This window comes from Grus americana, chromosome 11 (assembly GCF_028858705.1).
Source record: "Grus americana isolate bGruAme1 chromosome 11, bGruAme1.mat, whole genome shotgun sequence".
NCBI classification, from domain to species: domain Eukaryota; kingdom Metazoa; phylum Chordata; class Aves; order Gruiformes; family Gruidae; genus Grus; species Grus americana.
Window position 1 is genome coordinate 1,374,401 of NC_072862.1, and position 18,196 is coordinate 1,392,596.

General features: G+C 46.0%; 1 protein-coding gene across 4 annotated transcripts in view; it reads right to left on the minus strand.

The window, feature by feature from the left end:
- Positions 1 to 554: 554 nt before the first annotated feature.
- Positions 555 to 18,196, minus strand: part of GRM7 (glutamate metabotropic receptor 7) — a 306,193-nt gene continuing 288,551 nt past the window's right edge. For 2 of the 4 annotated variants that reach the window (XM_054838819.1, XM_054838816.1), the window contains one exon: positions 1,655 to 1,759. Coding sequence is in view for 2 of the 4 variants with exons in the window: in XM_054838818.1 (XP_054694793.1) it covers positions 1,547 to 1,759 (213 nt within the window). In the remaining 2 variants the exon portion in view is untranslated. Of the gene's footprint in view, positions 1,760 to 18,196 lie in introns of all 4 variants that reach the window. The other 2 variants (XM_054838818.1, XM_054838817.1) reach the window with 2 other exon arrangements.

Sequence of the window (18,196 nt, forward strand, 5' to 3'; positions counted from 1 at the left end):
TTGATCAAGTTGTCTAGAGAAAATGGGAGGCTAAATACTTTCCAAAGTAATCGTCACACTGCACCCAAAATGCCGTTCCTATGCCGAAGGCGGCACGCAGGTGCTGTGCTGCAACCGGAATGAGTTTCCTCTCACCTCTTGCCTAAACTTTTCCCTTTTTCCCCCCAGCTCACTCAGCAGTTGCCTGGCAGATTGACTTTGATTAGCTGTTCATTTAATTGCGTGCTGGTGTGCTGTTGAACATGATATCCTTCAAAGTCCTAAAGAAGACTCAACAGCTGAAGACAGCTTTGGAGACCTTCAAACAGAGACAGAACGGCTTTCTCTGACTGTACCTCGGCTTTTGGGGGTTGTCACACATCCCACGGCTTAAAAAGGCGCCTGCTTTTTTTTTTTTTTTCCTTTTGGCAATTAGTTGCCAGGTCCCCCAAGACCTTCCCAGACCCACTCTTTGTGCACAAAGCCTGAAGAACCTCTGTGCTGGGTTTTGGGACGGCCACGTCTGACAACGTCATGAAATAAACTTTAGTCACAAGGGGGGAGGGGGAGGGAACAACTGAAAAAATATATTTATTGGAGTAAATAAAAAAAAGTTAACCAAAATCCTTTATTGGTACATTCTTGGATAATATCACAGGATTGAGAGAATGGAGAGGAAGGGAGGAGTTTGCGGCAAAGATTGGTTTCACTAAATTGGCACATAAGCAGCAAGATTAACGAAATTACTTATTACAAACAGTATAAAACATACATGCTTTTTTAAGTCCTTATCACACTGGTCAATCATGGTGGGGCATCAACAAAGAAAAAAAACCTCAAGACATGTAAAAGCCATATTCTTTCCTCCAAATATCATAAGAATTATTGAAATTATTGCAAAATAGTCATATACCTTAAATAAAATAACAAAATAGAACACAAATACAAATATCAAACATAAATTATTAACATGTACCATAAAATACATTACTGGCATGCATTCCAAATATCAAGACCTCTACTAAAACTCAGCAAAAACCCTTTCTGCTTCCTCTGCAGCCCATCAGAGTTGTGAAGGGGGGGTGGGACTAACTTCGCCAGCACAGTTTTTGGTCTTTAAATTCTTTTTTTTGTTTGTTTGTTTAGTTAAAAAAAAAAAGTTTATGGATTGCAGTGATACAATAGTAATCGTACAAGTCACGTGTATGGGTCTGTTAAATCCTTAGTTGTTGGGTTTTTAGATGTGCTAAGTCTGAGAGAATTGGGCCTCAATGAAACTGTGCATTCAAAAAACAAACAGTGAACTCGAAACAACATGGATGGCAATATGCAAAAATCCTCACAAACTGTACAGAAAGTTCAAAAACTTGCAGTCTGGAAGTACATAGAAAGACAGAATTAGCCCCTTAAAGTCCTTGTAGCCGAACGCAGCCCGCCCCGGGGAGCCGGTGCTCCCGTGCCGCAGCCGGGCGCTCGGGCACGGCGGCTCCCGCGGCCGGAGCGGGTCCAAGGCCGGAGCCGACGGCAGCGCCAGCGACGTACTAAGCCGAGAGCGATGAAGGACATTTCAGGGAGCAGCCGTTGGGAGCGCGGGGCTCCTCTCGCGCCTTCCTGCAGCATCGCCGTGCCCTCGCCCCCCCCGAGGCGGACACCCCGTGGCTCGGGAGGAGGTCTGCGCCAGCGGTGGATGAAAATCCTCACCCGTCCTCCGCCCCACGAGGCAAAACGGACTAGATAACCAGGTTGTTATAACTGACGTACTTCTTTTTTGCAGCAGGGCCTGCAAGAAAACCGGAGAACGGTCAGAGACCCCCGCAGCCCGCACCCCTCGGGAAGGGCTGGCTGCTGCTCCTCGAGCGGCGGGCGCGGGCAGGGATGCGCCGGCGGCTCCCGCATCCCCGTGGGCACCTTCCCTCTGGGCAGCACGTGCCTACGGACACGACTGCAGGCAGACGGCTGTTAGAGCAGCCGAAGCGGTGTCTCCGGCTCTAGCTATTACTACAAACAAAATTACCCCTGATTGATTTTGTTATACTCTTGCAGTCTGTATGACTTCACTGCTGAGGCACCGTAACTACATCCCATTAAGATTTCTTTTCTTTAAGAAAACAGTGACATTCTCTCCAACCTCTTAAATCTCCTGGGCTAAGCTTGGTTGCTCTCATGGATAAAGTGATTCTTATTCAAGTTTTATGACTTCTGAGAATTTTTCAATGTGGGGATCAAGGTACCAGCTTTCCTAATTATGTCCTTCAAATTAAATCTGTTTGCAAGCAGAAATGAATAAAACTAGTCAGTAACTACTTTGTGAGCAATGCTCCACACTTCTGTCAGTAAAAACTGCAAATATTTGCACCTGAATACAAAGCAAAATATTCTGCAGTACTTTGGCAACACTGACAGATTAGGGACGTATCAACCGATAACATGTTCTCCATGAGGCATGTTAACAAAAACATCACTATTTATATGCAAATTCTGTAACTAGGATATAACTACTTGTACTGGGCTTATGAGATTTTATATTGAACTGTGTTCCAATGAATACAGAAAAGGCCTTTTCCCCTCTTATTCACTTTAAAAAAAAAAGAAAAAAAGGCAAGTGTATGAAGTATGTATGCTCTTGCGATGAAGATTAAAATCCAATATTCTAACTGAATTATCACGAGACCAGTTTAATGGATATTCTCAAAAGCTGAAATTACCAGGCGTTGCTGTTATTATCAACTATTCTTATTTGGCATTTGTGGTTTTCTGAGTAACTCGGATTCAACAAAATACATTAACATGAATCATAATCAACCGTGCATGGAAAAACTGGATATATAAGCAAACCTGAGCCTCAGCGCATCCCCCAATAAAATCCACATTTGAAAGATAAGTAAGAGAAAGGGATAAGGCTGATTTTCTGGGATTACTGCAAACCTTCTGCTCTTCTCGCCTCTGCCGCTGCCCTGCCCGGGGCGGGAGAGGTCCGCCAGCCCTTCGGAGCATCCCTCGCCTCGGAGACCTCGCGCCCCTCCCTCTGCCACCCCCAGGCAGTGCCTGTTTTCCCTTGGCGTGTCCAACAGCCAGAAAGCATTCTTAATCAGAGACCACTATTAATTTTTCAGGTGCCCTGCTTTTCAGAAATACTTGTTTAAATAAGGACAGGCTCTCCACCAACAATTCAGAATATTTTGAGAGTATAATGCATGAGAGTGCAGTGAAATGTAAATATTTTTCATGGTGTTCACTATCTTTTTTACGGACAAAGGAACAATTTTACTCCTAGGTATTTTCAAGACTGTAATTTAAGGACCTCCTGTGTAACTCCAGCGCTTCGCAGTAGTATTCTGAAACCCTAATTCAGATGTTTCACCATGTTCCGTGCAAGAATCAGAGCTGTCTGTTCAATCAAGCACTGATCCTACAAAATGCTGATCATCTTCAGTTCCCATTAACTTCTCTTGGACGCGAAGGTGTTCAACACATGGCGGGATAAAACTCATTATCCTTCAAGGCTAGACTGCAAATATTCAATAAACTGTGGTATGGTATTAAATGCTGAAAAGAGGTAAAATGCAGCTGGAAAAAAAAATATCATCATGAAACAGGTTGCAAAGTAATTACATGTATTATTTTGTGATATACTTCAGCTTTATCCATCACATGCTCCAAATAGCTTTCAAATAGCAGCAGAGCTCCTATGACAGAGAAGGCGATTTTGATACTCTCTGGGGCAGGTTCATATCATGTCAACCCCTCTAATGCTTACAGGGGTTTTGCTCCAGCTTTCACAGCAAACCTGATATTTTGCTTGATGAGTTTTCTCACAAATTCAACCACAGTAGCTCATTTCTCATTTTCAATATGACAATGAACTACCAGTGCCAAATGAATTCAGCCAAGAAATGTAGTTGATAGGGTGTACTTCTGTAACCTCTCTGTGAAACGATGGGCTCCATGCATCCGAGCCTGAGACAGTAAAGTTATCTTTGGCAGCGCTCTGCTTCACAGGAATAATGTAGTTGACAAAAGCATCATCCATAATTTAGATAAAATGATCAATAAAAGCTTCATGGCTATTTTAGGAGAGGAAAGACAATCTTCCCTGGTTCTAAAGGCTCTTAGGCCAGAGGAGATCATGTCTCTTGTTAGAGACATTTCACCACTCTCTTCCTGCACGAACTCCAGGAACCTGGAGCTCAACTGACGTGTGACTTCCAGAAGCACTCCAGTCTTCATTTGAAGACTTCGGGAGAGAGACCGTTTACCTCGATAATGAATCTCTACTGAGTCTCAGCTCACCATTATCATTGGCAATTAGCACCAGCTATGGATTTGATTTTCCTCAAAGAAATCAATTTACATGAAAATGGGGAATGCTAATGAAACACCAGCATTACTAGAATTCACCATGCTCTAATCCACGCTACGTGAGCATTCCCTGTTCTTTACCTGGAAAACAGATACAGATCTCATACGCTCTGTTGCTGTTAGTGTTAATGGATGACGGCTTTCCAACAGTGAAAACAGACTGTCCTCCCGCAGATAACTTGTTAATTAATATACATATAATTATGACAACCTCAGCTGGCCACTGACTTAGACGTATTGGAGGTGAGCCACGAGCTGTGGTATGCAGGAGCCGAAGTGCTGGACGGTGCCTTCTGTACAGAGAAACACAGACCAACTGCATCCCCCTTGCCTGAGGTCAGTGCAAAGCAACGAGCAAACAAGCCCTGGGATAAATGTGGGCTGCTAGCTATTTTTAAGTACAAAATACCGTGTAGAAAGGAATCATCCCAGATATTGACTGCCTGCCTATTTGCAAATACATGTGCTCTTGAGGTATTTGCATCATATAACTTGTTGGAAGAAAGGAGACTTTTCTATTTAAAAAGAGGTCACATATCTCTATTAGTGACAAGCGCCCTTTTCTGCTCATTAGTGGTGAAGAGTGACAATGTTAATAGGAGAAGAAATTAGTGTCAGGAATACCTGAAGCATACAATCTCACATATACGGACAGGACCGCTGCACTTGGTCCAGGCTCAGGTCCAGCCGTAGGCAGCCACATCCCACGCACTTGTCAAGCAGAGCACAGCACAGGATTCTTCCGCTCCCATTATAGTTTTGCCTTAACTTTGCTTGAAATGAAACGTGTTTTGTCCACCTTATGGTGGAACCCGGCCTGGGCCGTCACACTTCCAAAAGGCCAGGAAGATCTGCTGCAGGGATGCAGAGAGTGATGGGCGTTGGGTTTCCTGGCAGCTGGACTGACGGAAGCATAAAGACGGCACCTCGGTCATCACAAACCCGGGCGCTTCATAGCACGGCTTTAATTTTAAGGATGCGACTGTGTACAAGATCCTGACAACCCACACTTCCACATGAGCTATGAGTTGTCCTCTTGTTATGTGCTGTGCCTCTTCCCATTCTCCATGAACGGATCCCACCCCCCTCCCTCGCAAGCATCCATTCCAAGACGCCCGCACACAGCCTGCAGCAGCACAGCCCCGCAGGAAGGATGCGCTCATGCTCGTTGCAAGTTACAGAGACGAAGACAACCTCTATATCTGCTCATGGAAAACAAAAAACCATTTCTTTAAAGCGCAACAATTAATTAAACCCCCTTCCTTTTCAGCTATTATCCGACCTGCCCGACAGGCGGTGGGGGGCAGTGATAGCCTACACTCGCCTGCTGCCAGAAGTGAGTAACAGGGTTTGAAATAATGGCAGCTCTGTGCCAACAACATATTAAAAACAAATACACAGAAGCAAAAATCCTCTTTGGATATATAAGTTTCATCACTTGACTGGTTTTCATTATCTTGAGCATGGGCCACAAAGAAAGAAGCTCCCACAGCATCCAAAAGCAAGGCAGATCTGTCAATACTTGCTCAGCGTGAGATTTAATCACTTTCGCTACAATTTTATGCACATTTGTAACCTCTTCCATGCTTAAAGAGAAAAGATTTACAGTGCAAAAAATGAATTTTATTACAGCCCACAGGCATCTCAAGCTATCAAATGTATGAAACGTGATCTTAGTATTTCCAGCACTGAGCAAGAACTGACATCGTGATGGCTACGAGTCGGGAACTTCTGCTCTGATTTCCTTTGCAGTCACCGTGGCAGATTATGCTTACCTCCTCTTTTTCAGTTTCTTAATTCTCGCTCAGAACCCTGTATCATTCATGCCAGGCAAAGCAGAGGCTGATTATTAAATCCTGCTTCTAGTCCATCTAAAAGGGAAATGGATGCACGTGGCTCCTCCTCCGGCTCCGTGCCTGAAAGACAGAGCTATCCACATGCTCTGTTGCCTTTAAATTGGGGAATATATATGAGAAAGAGGTGAAAGCAACAGTCCTAAATGATTCTACATGCTTGCCCAAAACCCGACAACTGGAACGAAGCTTGGAGAAAATAATATAATTTTAAATTTAGTATCTAAATGTAAATAGATTGTTATATCACATTTTCACGTCTCTCCTGCTGTGCTCCCTACTGTAGTATATTGGCAACTTATCTAGTACATAAATGCCTACAGTTGTATGAAAAATACTTCATTTTATTGCATGTGTCGGTGGGTAGTTGCTTGTTGCTGAGCTGCAGCCTGAACTGCATGACTTTTTATGCAGATCAGCTCACAGAACCTCATGTTTTAATAATAGAATACGAATATATTAAATTACAAATATAACATTAGTAAAAAGTCTGTTCCTCCATAATTGCTTTACAGCCTTCTCTTCTCATAAATTATATCATCTTTAGCTGTCATATTTCCTCGTCACTCCCAGTAAAGCAGCGACAATTAGCGCCTCGGTGCCGAGGACAGCCATAAATAGCAGGGGTGTTCGGTCGCCCCAGAGGTTTGCCAGCAGATCACAACTGACAGCAGGGAGGGAGAAGTTGCTAAAGAGATTGTTTCTGTTTCCCGATTACTAATTTATCTGGTACGTAAGTGGCTTGATGACAAGCTCAGAGGGGACGGGTCATTGTCTCCTGCTGCAGCACACGCGGCCGCCCCGAGCTCTGCGTAGTCTTATCAAAACCGAGTCAACAAAAATACAGCAGTGAGTCTAACGCAACCTCCAAGATGAACAATACTCGTGTTGAGGCACTGACTGAGGAATGAACAACCCAGACAGACATCTCTGAGCATCCCTGCATCACTTCTGATGGGCACGGCCCTCCAGCTTCTGCACGTGGGATAACCGGGTTGATTGTCCTCAGCAGTTACTGAAGAACACGGCGGAGGGAGAGGTGGGAAGAGCACATCATATAGAACACCGTAACGAGAGGCAAGGGCTGCTTACAAACAGGAATCACACCTTGGAAAGTAATAGAAAAACAATTACGTAATAGGGTTGTATAGATTTATACAGTCATCACTCATAGTCCTTTTGCCACTCTTGTGACACACTGTGTATTATGGCACGTATTACTAATATGCTGCTGCTAATCTCCATGAAATGCTAGAAAATCAAAACCAGAATGAAAGTGGGTGGTGTCAGTTATATTTTAAGTTTGTCTTTTCCTTAACTTTTTTTTTTAATATGTTTCAAATTCCGTAATAAGATTTCATCCCTCTGCTTTGCTATTATAAAGTGCTTTTCTTTCTTATTTTTGTCCAGCATTGAGAGTGATGTCACCGTAGAATCCTGACAGGCATAAGGGCAATGACTGTATTTCCCGACAAACGCTAGACCATGGCAAGGATCTTCTCTGATGGGGAGTTAGCCAGACGAAACTCAAGACGTTTGGAAACCCCATCCTGTCACGATCTCTTTGTGAGAGATTTGTCTTTATAAAAAAAAACCCCTTTTCTCTAATTCGGGTGGGTATCACACATTGTTAATGCCACTGATTTCAAATCCCCCTTTTGCAACTGCCTCACCCCTCCCGTCCGGCTCTGCCCCATCAGGAGTTTCACCTGACCAGTACTTGGGAAATGTGGGTTCGGATTTTGGCAAAGGCTGTTCCGCACGTTACAACAGCAGCCAAAACACGTGGAGTGAGAGAGAGAAGCCTGAGGTTGGTTAATTCTTCAGAAAAGCCAGAATCTGTGAGCAGCGTAATTAGTTCATTAAATGGCGTCAAAGAGCGCTGCAGGAGGCTGGCAGGTGCTTGGGGGGACAGACCGGCATTAGGACGGTACAGCACGGGCTCGGGAGCGCCTCTCCGGCAGAAAACAAACCCCCGTTTCCATTTCAGTTTCACCAGCTCCAAAACCAAATGGGATTTTCAAGTGTGACAGTTGGTACGTTTTGTGTGAATCGGTATCCAAGGCACAAGGCCCTAAATTGTCACTGCAAATAGGATCACATTAAGCAGCCCCAGACATGGCACATAAAGCTGAGAAGGAACTGAAATGACATAAAAAGAGAACGGGGACGCGTCGCTAGGCAACCATCACCTTTTCGGGTGGATTATGCGAGTCCGGACACATTTGCACCATTGACAGTGGTTGCTTGTAATGTAAAGGAGCTTTTCCGTATCTCCGTGTGACAAGTTCAGTTAGGTGCTGCGGTGGTGAGGACCACGAGACCGTGTCAGGCGAGCACCAGCCCGAGCGTGACCAGCATCCCGGTTACGGCAGGGATGACCTGCTCCACCGCAGATCTGCTCCAGAGCTGGGCTGGCGAGAGGTCTGAGGCTGCTTCATTGACACTTCTGATTCATTCTCCTACAACCGGTGCAGCTCACATGATTTAAGTTATTTAAGTCACAAGAAAAGCTGAATGCTGTGGAAGGCTTAGTCATCCTCTTCATCCTCACTGATTCTTTCTCCAATAGGTTTAGGTAACACCAAACCAAAACCTCTATGCACACAGCATTGGTTCTTCCAAAACCCCAGTCTGGGCTTGCAGGGTCGTTCCTGGGGGAAACAAATAAGGTTTGTATCTCCGTTCTCATCTATGGGTGGAGGATGTCAATTTACAAGGTCATCAGCTTTTCACAGAGACTGTATTTACTGACTTGCCTTTGCTAATGAGTAGACACTTTCCTGGATGGAAGTGCCACGGCTGTCTGCAGGGCTGCCAAAGCCATCTTCCAGCCTGTCAGAGTGCCACCAGTTCTGCAGGTTCCCCCACTGCGACGCTGTGACCGCTTTCCCATCACCGGTTCCTGTCGGAGCCCCTCTGCAAGTCCGAGATGCCACCACCTGCGATCAGGGCGAGCTCGACCAATTCTGCAGAGGCACTAGTGTGTAAGGGAAGTTACACAATCCGCAGCCACGTTTTGGCCTTCAGCTCAGTGAAAGGAACTGCTGGAGTTTAATTATGACCATGATTGTTTAAATTGTAGCTTTGTTCCAGTGCCCTTTGGTAGAGCAGCCCCACCTGTGCGGTGCGTCTGTCCCATCCTTGCTCTGTCCCTGTGCACGTGATGGCACAGAGACGGCACATCTTGCTCTGTGTGTTGGAGCTCCTTATACAAAAACCTTCTCTTGAGGAGGAGAGAGGCATTCACAACTGTGCTGCTACACTATGGCAAAAAAAAAAAAAAGAGCTGTTGCAAGAAGAAAAATTAATTTTCAAAGCCGCAGCTTGCCTGGAGTACACCTAAGCCAGACCTCCTTCCAGCAGCTCTTCCCCACCACAGCCTCTCCTTTCCTACTGCTGATGGCTCGCTTCCTCGCATCCATCCACGATCCTTCTGTGGAGATAACATTAAAATCTACTTATGTGCTGAACTGATGTTTGCCTTCGCAGCTTGAGCTGGCAGCAATGGACTGCAGCCCCGGGGAGAGGACGATGTTCTCCTCTCGCTCGGCTCTGATGGGCAGGTCCTGGAGGAGCTCCTCCTGTTTGGGGTTCTGCCTTTTTTAAGAACTTAGAGAATTTTTTAGCGCAAATCTCTTCTCAAGTTTTATTCATTTAAACTGAAGTGCTGTAGGTTGTCAGGCGATGGCCACCAAAATAATAAAACACACCACGTATTAGCAGCAACTTTAAACATCTGCCAAAGGTAATTGGAATATTTCCTTCAGATGTTCCTTGAAAGATGAGTTTGCTATCAAAGAATTTCCAGTGCCATTATGGTACTTGTTTTGGCTTTGCTGAGATTCCTTAGGTTGGCTGAAGTATTCAAAGGACAGCACCGAAAGATGCTTGCCAACCGCAGCCGGAAAATTGCCCCCCTCAGCCATGTCTGTGCACATCTCCATGGAGGAGCCGGGTCTGTCCACAGCTGTTTCATACGGAATACAAAATCTGGGAGATACCTGCTAGCAGGGAGGAAGGAAAAAAACCTCTCTGTAGCCAGGAAGATTAAAGTCTTGCATGTGTATAAATATACATAAAGAGCAAACAGCTCTCAAAAAAATCATGGAGTAAGGTTTCTGAAGCCAAACTCTTTAAACTCATTAAGGACAGCTGGTAGGTGGATATGAGGAATAAAAAAGTCCTGCAGACTTTAAATGGAAAAAACCCTAAGCAACTAGGTTCATTGGATAAATGTAGAATAATTTGCCTGGCTTTAAAAATTATAAATATATATTCAGATATTTCCTTCACAATATAACTGTCTTGTTTTCTGCTTCTATGCATTTAGAAGCTTTGCAAGAAAATGCAATCACATTTGCAGACCCTGATTTGCTGCAGAGGCCGTACTGCTCTGTGCAACGCAAAGAGAGAAAAACCAAGCACACCGTCCCCCTGCGACCTGTCGTCACCGTGCAAACAGGCAGGAACAGCATTGCCAGCCTTGGCTTCGGCAGCGCTGTCTCAGCCTGGCAGCTGGGAGGGCGACCGTTCAGCTGACTCCCTTGGGCTCAGACCGGGTCAGTAACGTGCCATTCTGGTCAACACCTTGAGCCAGAGAAACTGCTGCACCTGAAACCACTCCGACTGTTTGCCAGAGATACGTTCCTGCGTTGTGCTGTGTGTCCTTCAGGAGGCTTGTTTCCGTATGTCACCTCCAAATCGCAGGCTGTGCCTACCCTGAGTGATGCTGAGCCTACAGGAACGCGCCAGAATCTGCTGGCAAGTCCACGCCGAGCACCGCTCCCACTGCAAGCCGAGGAGAACTCGGCTGACGGCATTTGACTGTCCCCTGAGGTGGAAGGAGAACGTGCAGAATGAGCCCACCTTTACCTGGAAAGCAAAAGCACCTTGGGGCAGCAGCTTTTTAAAGTGTCCCACAGTTGTACTTCACCCGTTGCTGCTAGGAGGACCCACGCGTGTGGGATTCAATACTGCAGAATGGGAAGTGGTGAAGGAAATCCCAAAGCTGGCTGAAATCATCACAAGTCAGGTTGGGTCATATGGACAAATTTTTACCTAGTGTACACACACAATATAGTGCTTAACGTTAGAAGTCTAATGAGCTGTCACAAAAATGTCAAATGCTGCAAAAGAAAAACCAAACGGGGCTCCCCCACGTGCGCACACACTAATTTAGGAAGACAAGGCCAGATTCTCTATTGGCTCAACTCTGCTATCGGGAAGGCGGTGGCTGGAAGCCAGACATCCAACCGATCTATCCGGTTACATCACCCAATGCCACTCGGATGTCTTTGCTTCCCATCTGCAAAACGCTGATAATGTTTGTAAGCTCCTACCTCAGAGGGAGGTCACAAGGTGAACACCGGCGCCTAGAAATCGCGAATAAGTGATTCGTGCCAGGAGAGCAATCAGGGAAAGAGCCTAAGCACGCTTGCACTTCAGTGCTGCTTTACGTACACTTGATAAGCTGGATTCACCCAGGTCACCTCTGTTGCGCTCAGAACGCAATTAATAACAAAACAATTACCTCAAATTATTAGAATAATTATGTTTATGCATATGCATGCAAATGTATCGTTCAGAGCAGGGCTGGGCAAAGGCTGCGGGCGTATTTCTGTCTAAAGCGCGTTCACCCGTCTGTCACTTCACACAGCTTCCCCTTCTAAATTCCTCATATTCTAACCAGGGCTACGTTTTACCTTTAGGGCTTTCTTATTATTATCCCTTTTAGAAACAGATATTTTCCCTGTCTATCATGCAGCTCCTAAGCAAACTCAGACTGCAGAGCTAGTCAAGTGAATGATATAACTACACTTGAATTGAGCCTTGAACCCAAGGGACTGGCAAAATATCGCACGGAGTAGTACCAGGGCCATAAGTAACAATTACAAATATCCAGTATAATGGGTTCTTTTAACGAGGATTGCTTTGAAGTTCCCAGAAGGATTTAATAGGAAGCAAGAGTATGACCTTGCCAGTTCCCCAGGGCACACTGAGATTTGAAGTAGGTTTTTCTTTAAACAAAATTTCATTTTAGCTTATAAGGCTTTCAAGTAGTAGCTGCTATCAGAGACGTATGTTTTTAATTCATCAGGTTTTTTCTTACGATGCACTTTTTGTAAGAACAGAGAATGTATCCGGTAGGAAGAGTAACAACAGCAGTTCTTGGGTGAGATAATAGCATAATGATAGAAATCAGTTCAGGTCAAGGTGGCAATGACATGGCATTCTTCTAGAGTATGACCCTTGTTAGGGTTTGAGTACATAAAGTATGTGTTGGCTTTGTCACTCTGCAAATGTATTAGATTGAGACCAATCTGCTGTTGAACTTTTATCTCGATGGGGATGAAGAAACTCAGGCAACGTAGGGAAAGTGATTGCATTAGACAGATGCTTGCATTACAGTACAAAGCTAGAAAATTCTGACTTCATTTCGAGTAGAATAACAGCCATTAATTTCAGTGAAGCAGGCTTTCCCACAATGAATCCCAGAAAGGATGGGAAGCTTATCACACCGATCACCCTAAAACCCGCAAAATGATGTAAAGATTATTCTGCAGAGTCACTATGCACCATTGCACATGGCACTTACCTCTTTAGAAAGAGAAAAGAATGAACTGCTGATTTGCAAGTTGGGCACATTTTCCTACAGTGTACTAGATAAATAATGAAGTCAGTGCATGACTAGAGTCCAAGGCCACACTTCTCTAGGACAGGAGGAAAGAAATACGGCTGTATGTGGCTGGAAGTTCTGCCTAATGGCACGGGGTGGCCGTTACACCTCTCTAACGTTGCTCTGTGGACAGCAAATTTAAGCTGTCTTTGTAAAGACAAGGAAGGAAAGGTCCTCTGGAATGTAGCACAAAACATGCACTTTCCATTTTTAAGCCAACGTGCGCAATGGGGAACTCTGCAGCCCAGCTCCACGTCCAGACAGCAGTGCCACTGCACTGAAACCCCAGCACCGCTCGAGTCCAGGGCGAGGCACCTGCTGATTTCAGCAGAGCCAGTACTCTTGCCGTAAAAATTTACAGTTCAGTATAAAATAATGTGGAAAGTTATTGGTTTCTTATGACAGTACTAGAGCACTTTTCTGCTTGGACACAGGGAGCTTTTGCGTTTCTTGGTGTTTGCAACGCTCTGCTGCAAGGAACCGTGCGCCCACGGCCCTTCTTGCCCACCGACAGCCCGCCGTCGCTGGGATCCGGGGACCAGGCGCCGTTCCTGGGCAAAACACGTCGCTGAGGAACGTGACCAAAATAAAATGGTCTCTGACGGGAGACGTGCCTATGGTAAGGGCAAAACTGAGTGTCGGAGGAAATTCACTCCTCCGAAGGATATTATGAAGATATGCACCTGTATTAGTTCTTACAAGCTCTAGAACAGGCCACAGATGGGATGTGTGATACGTGTTCCCCCTCTGCAATGGCGAGATATGGCGTTCAGCATTATGAATATTTACCAATGGGAGCGATAGTTCTCTGTAAACAAACAAAAAGCATGCCATTTATTTCTCTGCCTCTGAACTGCTTATGCTGGTAACTCTGTCAGCATCAATAAACTCCTTTTGTTAAGCTGCAAAGCTGATCTAAACTACCTGTGGTGACAGACGCTGCTTTCAGCCTCCTCAGGACTGGGCTAAAAGATAATTTTTATCAGCCACGTCTTTGACTACTTTGCAAGGTATTATTAAGGCAGGTGCCTTCAGAGACAAATTCAGAGGTTGTTGTCAATATTAATTTTCCCATCTGAGCCAGTAAAAGAAAATGTGACTTTGAGTCAAAGAACAGAGCCAGACACGTACTGTTTAGGGCCTGAAAAATAATGGCTTTGCCTGAAAAACAACTATAAGATGGAAACTCTGACTCAGGTAATAAGATTGCAATAGCAAAGGATTAGTGTTACCCTCCTAAATAAAAGCTAAAATCAACAAAGTATTGTACTGCTGAAGAACATCAACCCTGAGCATGTCTGGCTGCATCTTTCTCCTGCCTCCTGCTTCTGGGTCAGGTGAAGTTTGGAAGTATCTGCAACGCTGGGGTCAATAAGAAGGAGCAGAAAGGCTTATCAATGCTCCCAGCCACGGAGAGATTGCAGGGAGGCTTGAAGCAGACCTGGCACGAGGAGCAGCCACGCAGGGGTGAGATGCAGGTGGGGGGTGAGGCCAGGGAGCAGAAATCCCCGCTGGCAGGGGGGAGGCAATGGGCAGCACCCCCAGGGAGCCCAGGGACTCACTGGACGGACCTTCTCATACCCGAGCAATCAGTGCTTCACTGCGGGCAGGAGCGCAGGATCTTAGGAAACGGGTTTCCAAATCGGTATGAGGTTATGGCGGGGAAGAAACAAACCCAATTCACATTACAGTACAGAAAACATACTAATTTAAACTAAATTTAAAAGGTTTCCCTTTGAACGCTGTGGACTGGAAAGATAACAAATAGTAGCAAATTATTTTCACCTGCTTAAAACAAAGCAATTAGCAGTACTTTGGTTATCTTACCTGGAAAGCCGGGCTCTGTTGAGAGCTGTTAAAGCCAAGTGTGAAAACAGTTTGCATGAAACATAATTAAAATTATGACCTGAGTGATCTTCTAAAACATCCCAAAGGAGTCCTGAAGTCAGAGCTATAGGAAAACGGTTCATGGAATCATAGATAGAATCACAGAATGGTTGGGGTTGGAAAGGACCTTAAGGATCATCCAGTTCCAACCCCCCTGCCATGGGCAGGGACACCCTCCACTAGCCCAGCTTGCCCAAAGCCCCATCCAACCTGGCCTTGAACCCTGCCAGGGAGCCAGGGGCAGCCACAGCTTCTCTGGGCACCCTGTGCCAGGGCCTCAGCACCCTCACAGGGAAGGATTTCTGCCTCACATCCCATCTCCATCTCCCCTCCTGCAGCTTAAACCCATTACCCCTTGTCCTATCATTCCTCTCTAGCTCTTGACTTTGATCCTGAACTGGCTCCTAAATGTCCTCCACCGCCTTGTGCCACTGCCACTGCCGCCTGCCCCATGCCGTGCCGTGCCATGCCATGCCATGCTGTGCCGTGCCATGCTGTGCCGTGCCATGCCGTACTGTGCCATGCCATGCCATGCCGTGCCATGCCATGCCGTGCCGTGCCATGCCGTACTGTGCCATGCCATGCCATACTGTGCCATGCCATGCCGTACTGTGCCATGCCATGCCATCCCCTGCTGCCGCCCGTCCCTGCCCCGCGCACGCTGGGGGCTCTGCAGCTGCTTTCTCTGCCCAGCATGGAGGGATGCTTTCCACCTGGGTGCACATCTCTCCAGCGTTTGACCGGGAATCCTGCAATGCATTGCTCTCTTCTCTCCACCCACTGAGGACCAATACAAAAAAATCCCATTTCTGACGCTCTGCCTAAAGAGCGCTCTTCCTCAGGCAGCCCCTATCCTGGCAATACCCCGGCACTCCTCCGGGCAGATCCCTGGGGTCTGACCCAGAAATACACAAATAAATACATGGTTATAAAGTAATCACGCAAGCCATCGTTTTCTTCCTTACACCCTCATTCAGTACCTACAGCTCTACAGGTCTAGCTAGTTTATCCATTCAGTGACTAAAAACTGAAAACGTTTTTTCTAATTAATCATTGTACTTAAAAAAATAAAGAAAACTAACATTCTGTGCAGTTGCCAAACAACAGGAACATAGGACTGAACAACAATTTTTTATATTTTTTTTTCTCCCAACAGTATTCAGTTATGGGTTTCATACTGAGTTCGATTACAAAGGTATTTTCAGTTTACTCATTTAATGAATTACAAGCAATTCCATTATTCACTCTCTTTATTTCCAGCTCTTTTCCTACAAACTAGAGCACTACCCTCCCAACAGCCCCCTGAGTGCAGTGGCTGTATCTCTGCGCCGTGCCAAGACGAAAGCCTTGCTGGGGGCCTGAGCTCAAACAAATCAGCCCATTTCAACTACACAGCTCAGGCACGCACAGAGTCAGAACCAGATTCCTGTGTCTCACAATTTGGAAACACGTACTATTTCTCAATAGAAAACTGAAACCAAGATGACACCTGGAGAGAAAACTTTTGCAGAATTCAGCTTTTGTCTAAATTAAGCTCCCAGTCAATAAACTGCCCGTTCACGCCATCAGCCACGTTTCTGAGCAAACCACAGCTCTGCTGCTGACGTGCACGACGAGGGAACCAGGCAACGGGGAGAAGAACATCATCTCACCAAAGGACCGTAATCTGAAGGTTTCATCGGACGTGAATGGCAAAGTTACACCGAATACAACCTCGCTGCGTTAGAGAAACAGGTCATAGTTTGATTTTAAATAACCATAAGTGTCTTATTTATTGCTCCGTTCGTTCTTTCCAGGAAAACACAACAACAGAAAAGACAGAACAAACACTTCAACGTCCCGTGGGTAACTGGTTCTTACTCGGTACAGCTTCTCCTCTGAAGAGATGCGTTTGCCTTGATAACCCCCTGGATACAAAGCTGTATTTCGTACAGTTTGTCATGGAGACTTTTCACATACCCGCGCCCACCCTGATTGCTCGGGGCAGTGACTATGTCCTCCATGAAGCACGTTGCACGCTGGGGCCTGACCCACGACAGGACTCCCCATGGCTCATACTTACATGGCACCAAAACCTCCTTCCTGGGTCATCCCCGTGTCTCTGGGTCAGCACAATCCCAAAAGAAACTGGTGCCAAACCTTTTGCCAGGTCATTTCCTTAGGAAACCCGCTGTGATGCACGTAGAGCCCGGTGGGGACTTTGGTCAGCTCCGCTACTCATCAGGTGTCCCGGTACCCAGGGATGCCCCGTTGGCTGCATGGGACCTGTTCAGCAGCACGGGTGGCTTTGCCTGCAAGACCTGGACTCTCTTAGCTCTACCTCCAGAGAGCAGGTCTGTAGAGCTCCAGCCCGGTGATGCTGCTGGCAAGATTAAAATCATATAAACGGGAAAGTGTGCAGTAGAGGGACGTTTGGCTATGGGCCATTTCTGGTGAGATCCACCACTGGGAGGATCACAGAATCATAGATTTGCTTCTGGTTGGAAAAGACCCTTAAGATCCCCAAGTCCAACCGTTGCCCCAGCACTGCCCAGCCCACCACTAACCCATGTCCCCAAGCACCACATCTCCACGGCTTTGAAATCCCTCCAGGGATGGGGACTCCACCACCTCCCTGCTTACAGTGCTTACAGCACACTGTCCTCCTGCCCCCAGGGAGACGTCCAGGAGAAAGTCCACATGGGAGGGGTGACCGGCCACGGTTGTCGGAGAGCAGTGAAGACACTCTTTCAAACATTAGACTCTGCTGCACGTGTAAAAACACATTTTAAACTGTATTGCCCTAACGCTTTATAATTCGGCACACCAGCTCAGAACCGAAGAATGATGCCACGCTAAACCGCAGGTCTCGTGGCATCAGAAAGACGCGCAGACACCCGATTCTTCCGCAGAGAATGCGTGTGTGTGCGCGTTCGTTACTCCGCATGGGTATTTGGGGTATGTTTCCCTGGAAAGCAAACGAGGACACGTGCACGTGCACAGTGATCGCAGCCTTCGTTCCTCTCACGTGGGAAGTCTGAGTTGCTCCGGTACGGAGCAAACGCAATGCCGTACCGCTGGCGGGATGCGGGTCCTCCCCTGAAAGGAACTTCCCCTCCTCTTCTTCAAGTTGGCCTGCTCGAACTAGTTGGCAGAGTTGCAAGTAACAAACATCTTAACAGAAAAAATCAAGAATGTTCATGAAGTGCAGAGAGGCTAAATTCACTGGAAAATTTATTCATGGTATATAATTCTGTAATAGAGTGTCTAACAAAATTACACTCTGAGCTGCGTGGTTAAACAGGACAATTTTGCTGCAATCAACATTTAATTTTTTTTGCGGAAAGTCTTGATTTCAAATATCCTGGAAATGTTTAACAGCTGATATTAATAAGAGTACAGATTTAATGTAAGGCTCTTTATTCCACAGACATGATAAGCATCATGACAAGCGGTGTAA